General features: G+C 42.4%; 3 protein-coding genes and 1 pseudogene across 3 annotated transcripts; 1 reads left to right on the forward strand and 3 right to left on the reverse strand.

Moving 5' to 3' along the window:
• Window positions 1-137: 137 nt before the first annotated feature.
• On the reverse strand, window positions 138-768 carry LOC125002311 (annotated as a pseudogene).
• Window positions 769-1,023: 255 nt separating this feature from the next.
• LOC125002407 (histone H2A-like) lies at window positions 1,024-1,758 on the forward strand. The gene has a single exon (XM_047577295.1). The coding sequence runs from the start codon at window positions 1,098-1,100 to the stop codon at window positions 1,479-1,481; it is 384 nt and encodes a 127-aa protein (XP_047433251.1). The 5' UTR covers window positions 1,024-1,097; the 3' UTR covers window positions 1,482-1,758.
• A 4,994-nt stretch (window positions 1,759-6,752) lies between these two features.
• On the reverse strand, window positions 6,753-7,717 carry LOC125002391 (histone H2A-like). Its single transcript, XM_047577294.1, has one exon. The coding sequence runs from the start codon at window positions 7,564-7,566 to the stop codon at window positions 7,183-7,185; it is 384 nt and encodes a 127-aa protein (XP_047433250.1). The 5' UTR covers window positions 7,567-7,717; the 3' UTR covers window positions 6,753-7,182.
• Window positions 7,718-8,742: 1,025 nt separating this feature from the next.
• On the reverse strand, window positions 8,743-16,426 carry LOC125003519 (B-cell receptor CD22-like). The gene is made up of 10 exons (XM_047577502.1): window positions 16,305-16,426; window positions 13,694-14,050; window positions 13,358-13,570; window positions 12,838-13,200; window positions 12,122-12,328; window positions 10,577-10,837; window positions 10,404-10,485; window positions 10,193-10,253; window positions 9,055-9,278; window positions 8,743-8,950 (listed from the first exon to the last, which is right to left on the reverse strand). Exons 1-10 carry the CDS (start codon window positions 16,357-16,359, stop codon window positions 8,911-8,913), a joined length of 1,863 nt encoding a protein of 620 aa, XP_047433458.1. The 5' UTR covers window positions 16,360-16,426; the 3' UTR covers window positions 8,743-8,910.
• Window positions 16,427-17,345: the final 919 nt, after the last annotated feature.

Raw genomic sequence — 17,345 nt, forward strand, 5'->3', positions numbered from 1 at the left:
GAGTGACCACAGGATGGCAGCAGAACACCGAGTCAAATTTATTCAGACTGTAGCGCAAAATAGAATAACGTACTACCGTAATGTACAGCACGTGTTCCCACAATACATACAACAAATGTTGATTAAAAATTATTTTAGGAGTTAAATTTGGACTAAATTCCAGTTTACATGTTAAATCAATGGTAATATGTTACAATTGACATGCGTGTGTGAACTATTCCTGGACTAAATACCAAGAGGAATTATCTCTTGAGTAGAGTGAGGTGGCTCTTAAAAGAGCCGTTGTGGTTCGTGGATGAGCAGATAGTTTAAGCTCTCTCTCCACGGATGCGGCGGGCCAACTGAATGTCTTTGGGCATGATAGTGACTCTCTTGGCGTGGATGGCGCACAGGTTGGTGTCCTCGAAGAGACCGACCAGGTAAGCCTCGCTGGCCTCCTGCAGAGCCATGACAGCGGAGCTCTGGAAGCGCAGGTCGGTCTTGAAGTCCTGAGCGATTTCACGGACCAGGCGCTGGAAGGGCAGCTTGCGGATGAGCAGCTCGTGGATTTCTGGTAGCGACGGATCTCTCTGAGAGCCACGGTACCGGGCCTATAACGGTGAGGCTTCTTGACGCCGCCGGTGGCCGGGGCGCTCTTACGGGCAGCCTTGGTGGCCAGCTGCTTCCTGGGGGCTTTGCCTCCGGTGGATTTACGGGCAGTCTGCTTGGTTCTTGCCATTGTTTCTTCTTTCTCTGTGAACAGGAGAAAAGTGTAATAATCAGGGCACAGTCGCTCCTCTTAAACTGTGGGACCGGCTTCGAAACAGTGACGCTGCTTCGGACCTGTGGCTCCTGATTGGTGAGCGGCTCTTCCTGGAGCTCAGCACCGCCTACAGAGAAGCAACCCCGCCACAATGTGCGCTGTTGATTGGAGAAATGTCGGTTCAAAAAGTCCGCTTAAACTGAGGGAGGGCCGCCCTCTGCTGCTCTGTCAGAAGCTTTTCTGGTTGGTCTGTCAGGAACCGTCACCGCTGAGGGTGGTGGACATATAAAGGAGGGGTTCTGCTGCTGAAGACACATTCTCTTTGAGTCTAGATTCGAGAAAACAAATCAGCAAAATGAGTGGCCGCGGTAAAACCGGAGGAAAAGCCAGAGCTAAGGCCAAGACCCGCTCTTCCCGTGCAGGACTCCAGTTCCCTGTGGGCCGTGTTCACAGGCTGCTGCGTAAAGGCAACTATGCGGAGCGTGTTGGTGCCGGCGCCCCCGTCTACCTGGCGGCTGTGCTGGAGTACCTGACTGCTGAGATCCTGGAGTTGGCTGGAAACGCTGCCCGCGACAACAAGAAGACCCGTATCATCCCCCGTCACCTGCAGCTGGCTGTCCGCAACGACGAGGAGCTCAACAAGCTGCTTGGAGGAGTCACCATCGCTCAGGGCGGCGTGCTGCCCAACATCCAGGCCGTTCTTCTGCCTAAGAAGACCGAGAAGCCCGCCAAGAAGTAAACCATTGCTGCGTTTACAAAACCAAACGGCTCTTTTAAGAGCCACACACTACGTCAAGAAAGGGCTTTATTACTCCTTCAGAGTTGAGTTGCGTATAGGGGAAAAAAATACAGTGTTTTCTGCATTTGTATGTGGCAGATAAATTTACCGAAGCTATATTCCTAGTGGTATTACAACGGACACTTTAACAGCTTTACATCAACATTTATTCTCATTACTAATCTCAATTACTGCTTCTGTACGTTTTATATTCAAATGACCATATTTCGTAAACGATTTTCTTGTATTACTAATGACAGGTCATTTGGCACAAAATATCCCAAGGATGATGTGGCTTGTAAATATGCAGATTCAAAACAAATGGCTTTGTGCGGACCACGTTCATCGCTAACTAATCTAGCAAAAAATCCATTTGCTGCTAGTTTTAGCCAGATAATCAGTTTTGCCCTGTGTCCGAATTACACTGACTTTCGGGGGAGCTCTATTTTCGGTGGCACCTGCATGCACACGTGGAAGAGTGCGGTAGTGCGGTCAATGGCGGCGAACAACTGCAGCATATGAAGCTGTTTGTCACTCTCACACACATCACCTCACTTTCGTGTAAATTCTCCTTTGTCTTACAACCAAAAGACATGTATTCATGTGTTTACTGTCCTTGCAGATAACCATCCAATGCAAACAGGCACCGGCCACAAAGAGAAGCGAGGAGAGGCCACAGTCATGCATCTTTTTATGGTACTTGCTGTCAGTAGATTATCCTCAGAAAATCCCCTCTCACACTCAGCTGAAGTGGGCAGGTATGTCAGGCAGTTTGAAGTTTTACCAGTGTTTTACGTGGTGCTCGTTTTTCCAATTCAAAGTCACTGACCTCCTCGATTGCTCCTCGGACCGATTCTCCTAGTGTTTTTGCCAATGCTCGAACTTCAGTTTCCCTATAGTGGATTAGAGCACTGCGTTGCTGTGGCCAAAAGCGTTTCTCAAGGTCCGGTTCAGGTAGTCGCTTCTTCAAGCTATCAAATATAGACTGATTGAACTAAAGATGATTAATCTTCAGTTGGCTCTCTGACAGCTCAACATCTTTGAAAAGGCCAGTTGATCTGTGCTGTTCCACTTTGTGTGTGGATTTTTCTCCACAGTCCTTCATCGCTGTCAAAATGTCAATCGTCTGCTGAATGTAGAAACTTGCATCTACTAAAGATGTCTCTCTAGGTTGCAGTTTTAGTGACAGGCTTTGTAATTGTTTTACAGAGCATCCTTCATACACGCCAAATTGGACAAAAACCCTGTGCTTGTGAGGAGTTTGTGCAGGCCCCTGAATTTCTCCCTCTCTCTGTCACAGCAAGATGTGCCCTTCACTGCTGTCCTGAATTGGTGTACCAGTGCAGGCTAGTCTTTCCATACTGCTATATGCTATAAGTAGTATTAAAACTACTTGCCACCCAACGGATAGTAAAGACTTAGCCTATTTCTGAGATTTGTATGTTTAAAGCTGCAGCTGCCTCCTGGAGCAAACAGCCATTTTTCACTGACTGGTTTTATATATAACTCAAATTGGTTATAGTTGGCAACTTCCCCAAGTGAGTCTTTGACAGCTAACTCAAGTCAGTGAGCAAGACAGTGTATCGACTGGACATTAGGGAAATCATGTTTGAGTACAGTGACCACTCTGCCGACTCTGCCAGAAAGTATTGCTGCTCCATCTGTGTCTATGGAGACAGGATTTTTTGCAAAAACTTGTCGTCCAGTCCTGCTTGTCTCAGGCCTTTCTTTAAGCTACTGTATATCAATTCAGCATCCGTGACCTCCATGCATACTGTACATCCTAACTTTTGATTTTTAGAGAAGACCCGGGTATTCCTCTTTTTCCACTCACTCCATTGCTTTTTGGTCCAGCTGAAAGGTAATGTTGTGTCTCCAGATTCACTGCTGCAGGTATGCTCAGAGCTCTGCTGGTGCTCCTCCAAATGGAGCAGAGGGGACAGCAGAGGAGGTCCACCAGGAGGACAGCGATCATGACTCCTTCCCTACTCACTCAGAGAGCAGTGATGATGACGATGATGATGACAATACCAACCAAAGAAATGACAGCAGCAGTGAGGCGTCAGAGCAGCATGAGAGCACCAGCGATAGCATCTCCAGCCTTCCTGAGGCTCCACCCACCAGCTCCCCTTTTCCCCCTAGTGGTAAAGTGGTGAGTGTCTCGTCCTCCTCCAGCCCGACCCCTTATGTTCCCATGGAACTGTCATCTGGTTCTCTTGAGTATTTTATTGCAGTTTTTTTTCAATTGCTAAAACACTAAAAGCCATTGGCTGAACAAATTTTGCAGTTGCCTGAACTCGTTTAGCTAATTGTGCAGTCTGTTGTCAATACCTTATACCATTTCACATGATAAAACACAATTTGCAGATCACACTTAGACTTTTCAGCAGATCTCTAAACACATTCTCATTCTCAAATCACATTCTGCACTCTAATTCACATGTCATCCATACTGGAAAACACAAGAGGCAACAATCAAATGCAAATAGAGAACACATGTCATTGATTAAACACAACCACTCAAAATTGTTATTCACTTGTTTCACATCATGTGACACAACCAATATAAGCCAGGTCAGAGAGCAGACAGGTTGTTAAAGGTGGGAAGGAAAAAGTCTAAGAATGGATAGAAGAAACAATGTGAGAGGACAAGGACGAGTATGTATGCGAGGTGGGCGACGAGGAGGAAGACAAAGAGTGGAAATATCTAAAGAAATTTGGGCAACAATAATTGACCAATATCACAGAAACAAAGGACAGGTTTGTGAGATTCAGGGTACAGTCCTGTTCCAAGAATAGGGGTACAAGGAGGAGGAAGAACAAAAATTGCAAAGAGCAAAGTGTTTTTTATTTTTTTTGGTGTATTTTTTATTGACTGCTTGATAGTGTATATCATTTTGATCACTTTGTTTATGATTTGAGAGCAGTGTTTAGTTTTGAGCACAGGTCAAACTGTTTTGAGGCGAAAGTTTCAATTTGAGCACAAATAAAACTGTTTCATTAATAGTGTGTGAAGCTCAGGTTTTGTGTTTAATGTTTTCAGAAAATGGAGCAAGGATTCAGAAATTGTGTTTTAGCAATGGAGAAAAACTGTAATCAATGACATGTTTAAGGTATTGACAACAGACTGCACAATTAGATAAATGAGTTCAGGCAACTGCGAACTTTGTTCAGCCAATGGCTTTTGGTGTTTTAGCAATTGAGAAAAACTGTAATAGTTCGACGGTGATGGTGGTGACGGTGGTGGCTGTTGCAATAAATCGGTATCTAAGAACTGTGGTCGGTGCCTTCCTGATGGGAGTGATACATACAAAGCGGCTTTCAGAGAGGAAGAAATCTCATCTCAACTCATCTTCACTACTACCGATTATCCTCACAAGTGTCGCGGACGTTGCTGGAGCCTATCCCAGCTGACATCGGGCGAGAGGCGTGGAGAGGAACAAATGAAAATTGAAAATTAGGAACTCTTTCTCTGAGTGTGCTAACAAGTGAGTGTATTATAATTATATTATAATATTATGATAACTATAGCTGAAGAAAAACCCTGTTGTCAAGACATGTTTACAGCACTGTGGCAGCAGCAGTGGGAGAATGAGGAGAAAGGATCCCACTTTTCTCCATACAGAACAGTGTAACAACAAAATAGTGCTACTTTGGAAAGGGAAGGAGACAAATTCTTATTATGACAAGACTCAGGTTAGGACATTGTGATTTGGCGTGGGATCTTTCAAAGATGGGGAAACACAAGGAGGTGTTCTGCAGAATCTTCAAAAACAAAAACAGCAACAACAGATGGAGTGTCTTGTATATGGAGCAAAGAGGGCAGTTGTTCCCTGTCGTATCATACTCTTGAACAAACAATACATTTCTGAAGCACCTTTTAAACACGTCGGAAAATCAGTCTCAGATTATCACCACAGTCCTGCATTTTATAACAGCAATTGCATTTTATAACAGTTCTCTCCTTTTGAAGCGCTGCTATGACTAACCAGTCAGAGGCGGTAATATCCGCAAGGCATCTAGCTTGCTGAAAAAAAAGAAGAATTAAATTAAGATAAATCTGTGTTGCAAAGTTTGGGATCGCCTTCTCATTCAATGTCTTTTCTTTATTTTTATTACTTTCTCCCCACTAAACCATCAAATATATGAAGCAAGATACATGGAATTGTGTAGCTAAGAAAAAAAAAACGTTAAATCATTCTAAATTTTGTGCTGCTACATAATTCCATATGTGTTCATTTATAGTTTTGGTGAGCTCAGTCATCGTCTTGATGTAAATAGTTATGAAAATAAAGAAAAACATTGAGTAGGCGTTCAGAGAGGCTATCAAAGAGGACCACAGAGCCAGACTGGAACTTGATTCAGACACAAACGACTCTGCAGCTGTATGGAGAACTCTAAGAACCAACACCAGTCGCAAAGGAAAAAAACCCTGTTGTCAGCTCCTCCCCAGGACTTACTGACGGTCTGCACACCTTTTACACCAGGCTTGAGTGACCCCCTGCTGCTCCACTGTCTCCACTCCCCACACTCCCTCCCTCCTCTCTCCCAAACAAACCATTCCTGAAGACACTTACAACAGTAGAACACACACCCCATTTCTGCATGGAGTCAATCCCTTCCTCGTTAGTATAGTGGACAGTATTTCTGCTGGTCACAGGGAGAAACGTTGGATTTTACTGAGGAACCACATCATTGTGACAGAGTTGCCCGAGTTGATAACTAAACTAAATGAGTTGATATACTAAAAAGAGTTTAAAACGCAAGTCCAGTTGGACATGGTTAGTTTAGAGAAGACTCTTCACAAACCATCCAAGTAGCTTTGAGGGTCTGAAGGGACTGGTGAGAAATTTTAGGGAACTGTGTGGGTGTAACCAATCAGAAGTTTACTTGATGAGACATTGATGCAACCAAAGACTAACAGAGAAACATAAACACCACTGACCATCATGTGGGGAAGCAGTGTTCTGCTGGGAGTATTCTTTATTTTAATCTAGTGTTGATATTATTACATTGAACAGGTTTATACTGTGTCCACTAAGAATTAGATGTATTTGTCTGCTGCTACAGTACAGGATGATAACCCAAGTAATTTTTCCATTAAGGATATATAAAAAGTAAATATGATTATTGTTAATGTAAAACTGTGAAACAGTTGAAAAGGACATGACACGGAGAATACATCTCTTACAGTGTCTCATTGTGAATAAACAGAAGCTGAAACAATGAAATTGTTTAATTTTACTGATCAGTAATGCATGTTGAGTAGGTGAGATGAAGCAGCATTTGTAATATTTGTTACAGGATCTCGTTTTTACTACATATTCAGATATATCTGCTACATGGAAATGTAGTTTCTATAATCACTACAGCCACGTTATATCCTATAGTTCATATTTCCACATATCTTCATATACAAGTTATTGCATTTAAAATATACACTTTCGTATACTGTGTACATATACATTTGTATATTTAATCTAATGACTTTTGTCATTTATCGATTACTCCAGGTCCAGGACCCAGAGACAGAATCGCTTCAGAAATGCAGTTTATAAAAGCACAAGCATACACATCATACACGGAGAAAGAGCTCTTTTTTGAAGTAGTGTGTGGCTCTTAAAAGAGCCGTTTGGCTTGTTGTTAGTCATGTGGTAATGGTTTACTTCTTGGCGGGCTTCTCGGTCTTCTTGGGCAGAAGAACGGCCTGGATGTTGGGCAGCACGCCGCCCTGAGCGATGGTGACTCCTCCCAGCAGCTTGTTGAGCTCCTCGTCGTTGCGGACAGCCAGCTGCAGGTGACGGGGGATGATACGGGTCTTCTTGTTGTCGCGGGCAGCGTTTCCAGCCAACTCCAGGATCTCAGCGGTCAGGTACTCCAGCACAGCCGCCAGGTAGACGGGGGCGCCGGCACCAACACGCTCCGCATAGTTGCCTTTACGCAGCAGCCTGTGAACACGGCCCACAGGAAACTGGAGTCCTGCACGGGAAGAGCGGGTCTTGGCCTTAGCTCTGGCTTTTCCTCCGGTTTTTCCGCGGCCACTCATTTTGCTGATTTGTTTTCTTGAATCGAGACTCAAAGAAAATGTGTCTCCAGCAGCAGAACCCCTCCTTTATATGTCCACCACCCTCAGCGGTGACGGTTCCTGACAGACCAACCAGAAAAGCTTCCGGCAGAGCAGCAGAGGGCGGCCCTCCCTCAGTTTTAGCGGACTTTTTGAACCGACTTTTCTCCAATCAACAGCGCACACTGTGGCGGGGTTGCTCCTCTGTAGGCGGTGCTGAGCTCCAGGAAGAGCCGCTCACCAATCAGGAGCCACAGGTCCGAAGCAGCGTCACTGTTTCGAAGCCGGTCCCACAGTTTAAGAGGAGCGACTGTGCCCTGATTATTACACTTTTCTCCTGTTCACAGAGAAAGAAGAAACAATGGCAAGAACCAAGCAGACCGCCCGTAAATCCACCGGAGGCAAAGCCCCCAGGAAGCAGCTGGCCACCAAGGCTGCCCGTAAGAGCGCCCCGGCCACCGGCGGCGTCAAGAAGCCTCACCGTTACAGGCCCGGTACCGTGGCTCTCAGAGAGATCCGTCGCTACCAGAAATCCACCGAGCTGCTCATCCGCAAGCTGCCCTTCCAGCGCCTGGTCCGTGAAATCGCTCAGGACTTCAAGACCGACCTGCGCTTCCAGAGCTCCGCTGTCATGGCTCTGCAGGAGGCCAGCGAGGCTTACCTGGTCGGTCTCTTCGAGGACACCAACCTGTGCGCCATCCACGCCAAGAGAGTCACCATCATGCCCAAAGACATTCAGTTGGCCCGCCGCATCCGTGGAGAGAGAGCTTAAACTATCTGCTCATCCACGAACCACAACGGCTCTTTTCAGAGCCACATCACTCTACTCAAGACACAATTCCTCTTAACTCAGTACACATTTATTTCATACACACATTTCAACTCCAACACATTCCTCACTTTTACTGGATGATACTGATTTAATGTTTATTTAATCCTAATGAACTTGTGTGGTGGCAATACAAACTTTACAATAGTACGCATATACAGTAGCACATAGGCTACTGCAGTATTCTATTTTGACACACTACTTACAGTCTGGATAAATTATTTTCTGATGCCACCCTGCGGTGTCTCCTGTAATTATTACAATAAGTGGTTTTTGCACAATTGTTTTTTTTTTTTTTTTTTTTTCTATATATATATTTATTGTGAAAAAACCATGTATTTGACTCACTATGACTTCTAAATCAATGGCAAACCAGGAACTTAAAAAAATGGTATTAATCATTTTACTTTTCCAAGTAATATCATTGTGGACAAATGCAATTGAATAATTCAGTGTGTCTTGTCATCATCACTGTTCACAGAGGGGGAAAATGCAATTTAAAAAAACGAATCCTCCACGTTCTCTTGACGTCTTGGTCTGTGAAAAGAAAATATCAGTCAGTTTCTAAACAAACATTTATTGCTTAATGATCATATACCAAGCCAAAAAATAAAAATAAAATAGTGGCTGCTTCTTCTCACCCTGGAGGAATACCAGAACCAACACATTTCACAGCAGTGTATTCAGTGTCCTCATCCTCCTCCTCAGTTTGCCTCCTCGGCTGATCTTGCCTGATGTTGGAGTACAGAACATCTATCTGGCCCTGAGAGAAGTTGATGGTGCTGTAGTGAACATCATCCTGCTGCTCTGTTGGTTGTGTTTCTGCTGCGGAGGACGGAGTGTCGTACACTGGACCCATATCTGTCTGGAAAGGCGAAACAGAAGTTGAGTATAACTCTACAAGCCTGTAGGGGGCTGCAGTAGCTCAGGTCTAGGTTCAGCAACATTATGCCCAAAGAATGAGGTCAGCTACCTGAATATACTGAATGACCAGGTTATTCCATCAGTGGATTTTACGGTTAACTCTAACCTTGTGGTTCAGGGAGTACGGGACATGATTTTCACACATGGTTTGGCCATGACAGAGTCCAGACCTGAACCCCATTCAGAATCTTTGGGATGTGCTGGAGGAGGCTTTGATCAGTGGTCAGACTCTAACATCATCAATACAAGATCTTATAGAAAAATGAATGGATGGAAATAAATATTCTGACATTGTAGAAGCTTCTTATTGAAACAAATCCACAGAGAATGTGTGTTGTAATGAAAGCTTTTGAGTAAAAATAGAATCCTGCAGACTTTGATACGAAATACAACTGATTCCCTCTACAGGAGGGTTAGGGTTGTGTACAAAATTCAACCTTTAGCCATTTAATTTACGCTGCACACCATCAAACTCTACCATTGTGTACATTAAAGCATCCATAAAAATACTGACATCTCCTCCTTATGGCTGTTTAGCAAGCATGCGATTGACTGTGGAAAGGAGCTGCCGAGATATGTTGCACTTTGTTGTGGTGTCAGTTAACGACCAGATACTTGAAGTTAGAGAGTTTCTGACATCCACAGATGTTCCAATTTAACTCCCTACTTTGGTAGTTGTTTTTCTGCAAAATATCATGACCTGGGTGTCTGAGCTGCTTCAGAGATATGTTGTTGTGTGAATATTCACACTAACAATGGTGCTATTCAAATACTATTGAACTTGGCACAGCACCAAACCCAAACCACTTAGAAATTGTTTTCTAGGGAAATCCATGATTTCCTAAACATTCTCACCTGCGATGTATTGACAGGTCTTTCTCCACTTTTACACTGCAGTTTGTAGCACTCATTTCTTCTGGACATGAGAATAAAGAAACATTTAAAGAATAAACATGATATGATATGATATGATATGATATGATATGATATGATATGATATGATATGATATGATATGATATGATATGATATGATATGATATGATATGATATGATATCAATTGGTCACCTTTTCCACAGGAAGACACCAAGGACTGGGACCACCAAGAGAGCAGCAGTGACTGTTGCCATAGCTCCTGTTTTCCATGCACCTGGTAGATCAAAAGGAAATACTTAAAAGTCGTACCTTTTACATACACTCAGTGAGTGATACATACGGAACAGACCAGCATTGTTTCTCACTTGCTACAACAACCAGATGTAAGGTGGAGTTACGACGTCCCATTCTGTTGTGGGCTTCACAGTAATAACTCCCTCTGTGTTCAGGTCTGATGTCAGTGATGTTGAGGATCTGTCCTGAAGCTTTTGGTGAGTCTTCATTCTCCTTGTACCAGGTGTAGTTAGCTGGTGGGTTAGCATCACTGTTACAGGTCAGAGTCACTGAACTGCCCTCCACTATCTCACCAGATGGACTCACTGATACAGAGGGAAGCTTTGGAGGATCTGGGGAAGTAGAAAATATAGCAGAATCTGAAGCTTTGTTGTATTTTAGAAGCACAAAGGAAAATAGGGGGGATGTGTAATAAGGATACAAAAGGGCAAAAAAGTTAAAAAGGATCCAAAGACTCCAATTCAATTTGGACTAAAAGTCACACAAAGGTAAAGGGTTAAAGGTTATCTGGACCTTAGAGATTCACTGCATTTATCGTGTGGTAAACTTGTTCTTGTCTGTTTTTGAGAAGCATCATTAATCGCTGCCCAAGAACCGATCCAATTCAATTCAATTCAATCACACAGATGTGTACTTGCACTGTTCCCTTTATTGAGAACACACCTGAAGGTAACATCTTCTCATCCTCCACAGTCTGTACTTCAGAGTACCCAAGAACAAAGGCTAAAACCCGTCAGTAAACAGGTGAAACAGGAGAGTGTTTATCCTAAATAACCAAACTTTGGACTTAGTAGTTGGTAGTTCATGCATGATAAGTCTGATACAGACAAATCCTCGATAATTCAAGAGGAGCAAATACACATCTTGTCAGTTGGACTGCACTTGGCCAGGTGGTACTTTGAACTGGAACAGGCAGCAACTGATGGAATTTCACAAGTCCACAAGTACAGAGAAGAAACGTACAGTAAAGACACGAGATAATAACGAGACTTAGGTGAAAATATTCAGGAATCCCTAGGACAGGAAGTAAAATGAACAGAATGACAAGGAGGCAACAGTTTACAAAATAAAACACAAATTACGATTCAGATCTTTTGTTATGCTCACATTTCACATTATGCTCACATTTTACATAATGACATGTCTGGAGTGTCCATTAATCGTGTCCCACAGTCAAAACACATTGAAGTCAATACGAGTGCAGCAATTCATTAAAGATAGCAGCTGTTATACACTGAGATCAGATCTGCAGTGCTGTCTGCATGTGGAGTTGTAATCTAATGCCAGGTGTAAACACAGGTACACAACGCTGCACAGTTGTGATCGGATTGCCCACAACATATGTCACTTTTGGTGCACTGTGTCATCTTTTTATCTAAATTCAAAGTGAGAATAAATATTAATTACACATTGTAGCAGCACTTCCAGGATATCACCTGGACCTCACCATGTGGCAGCAGTAACTAAACGTAAGCAACAAATCAGTTCATAATATTATCATCTCATAGCAGCAGATACAATTATATGTCATTGAAATATCAGTCCTTTTAAAAGCTAATAAACATTACATCAGAAAAAAAGCTTTACAGTGACACAGTACTGTGGAGTAAACTCACACACTGAATGAGAGCGGTAGCCTTCATATGCACATGAATAGCTGTCAGTCGGACTGATGTGTCCTGTGTAGGAAAACGTTGTTCCCCAAGTTTCCTTTCCATTCTTGAACCAGACAAACTGAGGATGACTAGGATTAAAACAGCTGCTGTGGCAAATCAGCTTCAGACCACTGGGAGACGAGAACACTTTCACCTGTACATGTGGTACTGCGAACACAGAAACACAGGAAATTAAATTCCAACCACACATCTCACCTGGTCAGAGGATACACGACTGCCATCTGAAACTTGAAACTTATATGAAATGATAATTATTTTCTGTTGAAACATGCCCTATTTTCCTACCATTTCTGGTCCATATCATAAATCATAAACAACTTGTATCCATAGTCTTGGACTCCTGTTGGTGGTGTATATAATACTTAGACAGAGTCAAATTTACACATATCGATATGGATTTTTCAACTTATTATAAAAGTTAGTCACTGAATTCCACAGGGCTCTGTGCTTGGGCCAATACTTTTTCCCTTTGGAATACATGATATAAATATTGCTGTCTATCTATCTATGTAGACAAATGGCATGTTTTATTTACTGCAGTAGACCTGCTGAACATACAGGAGGAAAATATATGACCCAGATTAAAAAATACCAGAATATTAAAATAACACTGTAGTAATTATCACAGAGGATAATAAGTTAGAGTTCATCAGTACCTGTGACAGTCAGAGTTGTTCCAGGTAAAACACTTCTCCATTCAAACCGTCGTGTCTTGAATTTGAAGTGATACTCAGATGAATCACTCTCTGTCAGGTTAGTGATTCTCAGAGTGGATCTTCCTGTCTCTGGTTCAAGGACCTGAACACGACCTGAATACTGGGAGTCTTTACTCAGGTCCTCAGGCTGTGAGGGATTCATCCACTGACGACTACGATCAGGACGGAACCAGAACTTTGACACAATAGCATCATAATAATAATAATGACTGTATGTGGAGGAAATGTTCACTGATGAACCTTTGATGGCACAGATGCTTCTGTCAGTGTAAGTCACTTTCTTGCAGGTTTGACGAAGGACACCTGAAAGAAGAAGAAGGGATTTTGAAAAACATTTAAACCTTACCCCACAGAGATCAAACAAGAGAAGAGGAAGAGGAAGTGTGGTTTTCTGAAATACAGACACTGATGGTTGGTTCAGAGATGACACTGAGTTAATGGAAGACTGAAGTAAACTCACATCGTGGAGGAGAGGGAAACTTCTCAAATCCTTTAACAGCACAGGAAACACTGTCTCCCCAATCAAAGGATTGTTTGATTGAATAAGTGTCTTTGTTCATGTTCACTCCATTCTTGTACCAGACGTAGGAACGAGCAGATAGACGACTACTGCTCTGACACTTCACCTCTACCCGACTTGATCCTGAAGATGTTTTAACCTCTACACGGAGAACTGAAGTGAACAGAGAAATATCATTTTAACTGTTTTCACCCCTTAAATAAACAGATTCATCAATAGTTCAGTAATAGTAAGGACATGTTTCACATTTGACATATGTGGAGGATAAATTCTTACCTGAGACAGTCAGAGTGACTCCAGGTGAACCAGTAAAACGTCCACCTTCTTGGTTTGTTATGAATCTGAACTTGTACTTAGCTGAGTCTCTCTCTCTCAAGTCTGAGATTCTCAGAGTGCACTTGTTCTCATCACAGTGATACTGAACACGACCCAAAAGCTCTGCGTCTGTCATCAGATCCACAGGTTCACCACCTTCCATTTTAGTAAACCATACAGCTTTTTCAACCACGGTGACCTTCCCATTTATACTCGATGGGTACGTGTAGCTGCAGCTTATTTCCACCGTTGATCCTTTTACAGCACAGATCTGAGTAGAAGAGTAAGTCACTCCATCACCAGTCTGACCAAGTACCACTGGAACACACAAAAACAAAAAGATTTACAGGATCAGACGGAGACAGATTTCTCTGGTCACCAAACAGACTTGAAATACTTCAGACAACAAGGTTTGCTTACTCTGCAGTAACCTGGGAAGAAAAGATTATTATGCATGCCTACAAATCCACCAGCATTAAAGACCACCTACCAACAGGCCGGCCACTTGTGATTGTTTTGTCCAGGATGGGGCCTTCAACAGTGTCTCTCTTTACCATTCTCTCAGAGTCCCTCTCCACTCAGCTGCTCTCTCAGAGTAGCCAGAGGTATCTTGGTGGCCTCCCTAACCAATGTCCTTCTTGACTTCGTTTGTGAGGACAGATTTAAACATATGCCATGTTCCTCCCAGTTTGCTGTGGTGGATTTAAATAAACTTTTCAGTAACCTTGTCCAAGCAGGACAACTTTTGTGTTTTCATGGTGTAACTGTAGCCAGCAATACTGGACCATCTAGACACAGGTGTCTTTACACAACAGCCACTTGAGAAATTACTATGCACTAACCATGACTCAATGAATAAAATCAATAAACACCCTCTTTATTTTTAAGCTTACACTTGAGCTTGTGGTTAAAGCTAGCTGAGGTGGGGTGGTGTTTAGCTCAATGAGTAGATTACACTAAACTTAGCTATACTGCTGGAGGACTTCCCACCCTCTATGCTCCTTTCTTAACAACATATTCTTCAATTTCTAAAATAAAATCATGTCTTATAGGTGATATGATGTGTATTTAACCATGTTAAAATGAGTCAATTTAATGTTCCTCTACACATGGTAGAAAAAAGGTTCCGTCTCTAACTTTGTGTCTGTCGTCTGCTGTAGCCGCTGAGAAAACCTGGGAACCAGTTGTTTTTCGTCTGGACAACGGTGATCTGATGAAAAGATGGAGCCCCGACTCAGATTAACATTGTTAACCAAGTGGTAGTGCCAAAAGAGCTCCGACCTCAAGTACTCAGTACTCAGTGTGCTGCAACGATGTGTCCTGAGGCCATTCCACTGCGCACCATTAAAGCAAAACCCGTTATTAAAGCCCTCACTAAGTTCTTTACAACTGTTGGCCTGTCTAAATCCGCTCAAAAGGACCAAGGCACCAGTTTCATATTGGAAGTATTTACACAGGTGATCCAAAAGGTGTTGAATAAAGGCAACAGGACTTGTAGAATTTCTTGAAGACGTTTTGCCACATTCATCTGTGCAGCTTCTTCAGTTCTGAATGACTAGTGGGAAATTGAGGCTGTGAAAGGCTGGGAAAAACTCTGCTTGACCAGAAACTGGATGTCACTATTTCCATAATGGCTGGTGCTTAGCTGTCATCATCTTTTCTCCTGTTTATTTAGTTAGGGAGGTAAGTATTTTGTTGTTTGTCTGGTTTTGTTAGGTTATTGAATTAATTTCAAGGTAGGGTTGTTTGGTTAGTTATTTTGGCCTTGTTCCACCCTGAAGCCATCCTTTGCATACTTTAATTTATTTTCCTATTGTAAATAAATAACTTTCTTTATACAATAACCTTTTGTATCTTGGTGACTACTTGGGTCCAGAGGAAGATGGGAGCCTAATCATGTTGTGTCCCAGACACCCTTAGATAGGGCAAACCATTTACTAACATGTTGTTTGTAACTGACTGTTACTGGTTCTTCCATGTATTTTAAATTTGGACTTTGCATCTTTAAATGCTGGCTAGCGTCTCATTAGTTCAGCATAGGTCTGTTAATCCTTTATTTATTCCAGTACCAGTTCAGATTTGTGCTACAGAATCACCTCTGTCAGTGCACTTTAAGAAGCGGAACATAAATTGTTAGAAGGGTGTGGAACATGGTATTTGTTTAGTTTCCTGTCTGCATTCTCTGTCACATGAAACCACATTCGAAATACTGATGTGAAACTCTTGGACTGCAAGAGTGCATAAAATGTCAGTATCAGAAAATAGAGTAAAAAGAAAGTGAGAGGCCGCCCCATGTTTCTAGTGAGCAGGAAAAGATTCTTTATGCCTTAAGATATTAAGATATCTAAAAGGACCACTTCTTGTTTTTTCTTTCAGTCGATCAACACATGTTCTCTCAGCTAAGGTTAAACGGAAAAAAGTTTTTGGTACACAGCTGGTTACATGAAAACAAAATACAAGGTCAACTGGATTAGAAGTTTGTTGAAGACAAGTAGGTTTGTCAGTTCTAAAAGATTGGTGGAGGGAAGAAATGCACTAAATACCTCCAAATATAGATGTAAATATTCAGTACCTGAGACAGAGCTGAAGATAACAACAAATCCGGTCACAGCTGCTGATAATCTCATAGTTGCTCAGCTCTTCTCTCTGTTAGTCAGAAGGTAGCTGCTTTGTAGAAGAACAAGTCGTCTGCACAGAAGGATGTGGTCTGGAAGGATGGCATGTAACCTCTGCGACTGTCACTGCATCACTGTATAAGAAAGTTAAAATCTGTTCTGGCTTCCTTCCTCTTTACATAATCGCCAGGCCTTCACATTTGAATATCTGTACATCCTCAAGATGAAATGACAAATAAGAATCAATGTACCAAAAACATTGCCGCAGGAGTGGCTGGTCGACCAATATAACCCCAATTACCCCATGACTCCACCATCAGAAAAAGACAAGGCAAAAGTGGCCTCTGGCCTCCTCCATCCAAACTCTTCATGCTCCTCATCCGCTTTCATCCGGTTCTCTCGAGTACCTTATTAATGGAAAGCGTCGAGCTCCATCAGCCGCCTGTGGCAGAGAGAAGAGAAAAGATGACAATCCCAGCACTCAGTAAGTCACCCCTCATGTCTTTACAACTATGTGCCTATTAAAAGTTGGGTAACACTTTCTGTGAAGGTTGTATTTATAATGCCCTATGAATGCACTCATAATATTTTATAAGGTGTAATAATAATAATAATAAACAAAAAAAAATGCAATTATTAAAAAAGTTAAAGAAGATTGTTAATGTCAGATTTAACATAATATTATGTGGTGATTTAATACAGTAACAATTGCTGAAGGATTGCTGCTACGTCTTTTAAAATAAGCCGTGAAGGGAAATTATTAAGTGAAATATGTGTCAGTTCATCTCTCTGTGACCTGTACAGAGTCCTTCACCCTCACACCATCCACTTCACAAGATTCGACACTAAAACTAAAACCAGAATAGGCAGAATCTATAAATCCATGAGTTATGACACTATCCTTACCTAGCACTCAGACCATCTAGTTGTTAAAGCCTTGGTTCAGTGTGACCCCAGCCATATGAGATGATTCTGGAAACTGAACATTAAATGGTAGC

Source organism: Mugil cephalus, chromosome 2 (assembly GCF_022458985.1).
Source record: "Mugil cephalus isolate CIBA_MC_2020 chromosome 2, CIBA_Mcephalus_1.1, whole genome shotgun sequence".
Taxonomy (NCBI): Eukaryota; Metazoa; Chordata; class Actinopteri; order Mugiliformes; family Mugilidae; genus Mugil; species Mugil cephalus.

Bases quoted from the DNA above. Each gene is read 5' to 3' on its own strand.
- LOC125002391 (XM_047577294.1), bottom strand. From the start codon at position 7,566: ATGAGTGGCCGCGGAAAAACCGGAGGAAAAGCCAGAGCTAAGGCCAAG.
- LOC125002407 (XM_047577295.1), top strand. From the start codon at position 1,098: ATGAGTGGCCGCGGTAAAACCGGAGGAAAAGCCAGAGCTAAGGCCAAG.
- LOC125003519 (XM_047577502.1), bottom strand. From the start codon at position 16,359: ATGAGATTATCAGCAGCTGTGACCGGATTTGTTGTTATCTTCAGCTCT. The intron at 13,571-13,693 runs GTAAGAATTTAT...TGTTCACTTCAG, and splicing joins AGTCACTCTGACTGTCTCAG to TTCTCCGTGTAGAGGTTAAA. The intron at 10,486-10,576 runs GTGAGAAACAAT...TTGATCTACCAG, and splicing joins ACATCTGGTTGTTGTAGCAA to GTGCATGGAAAACAGGAGCT.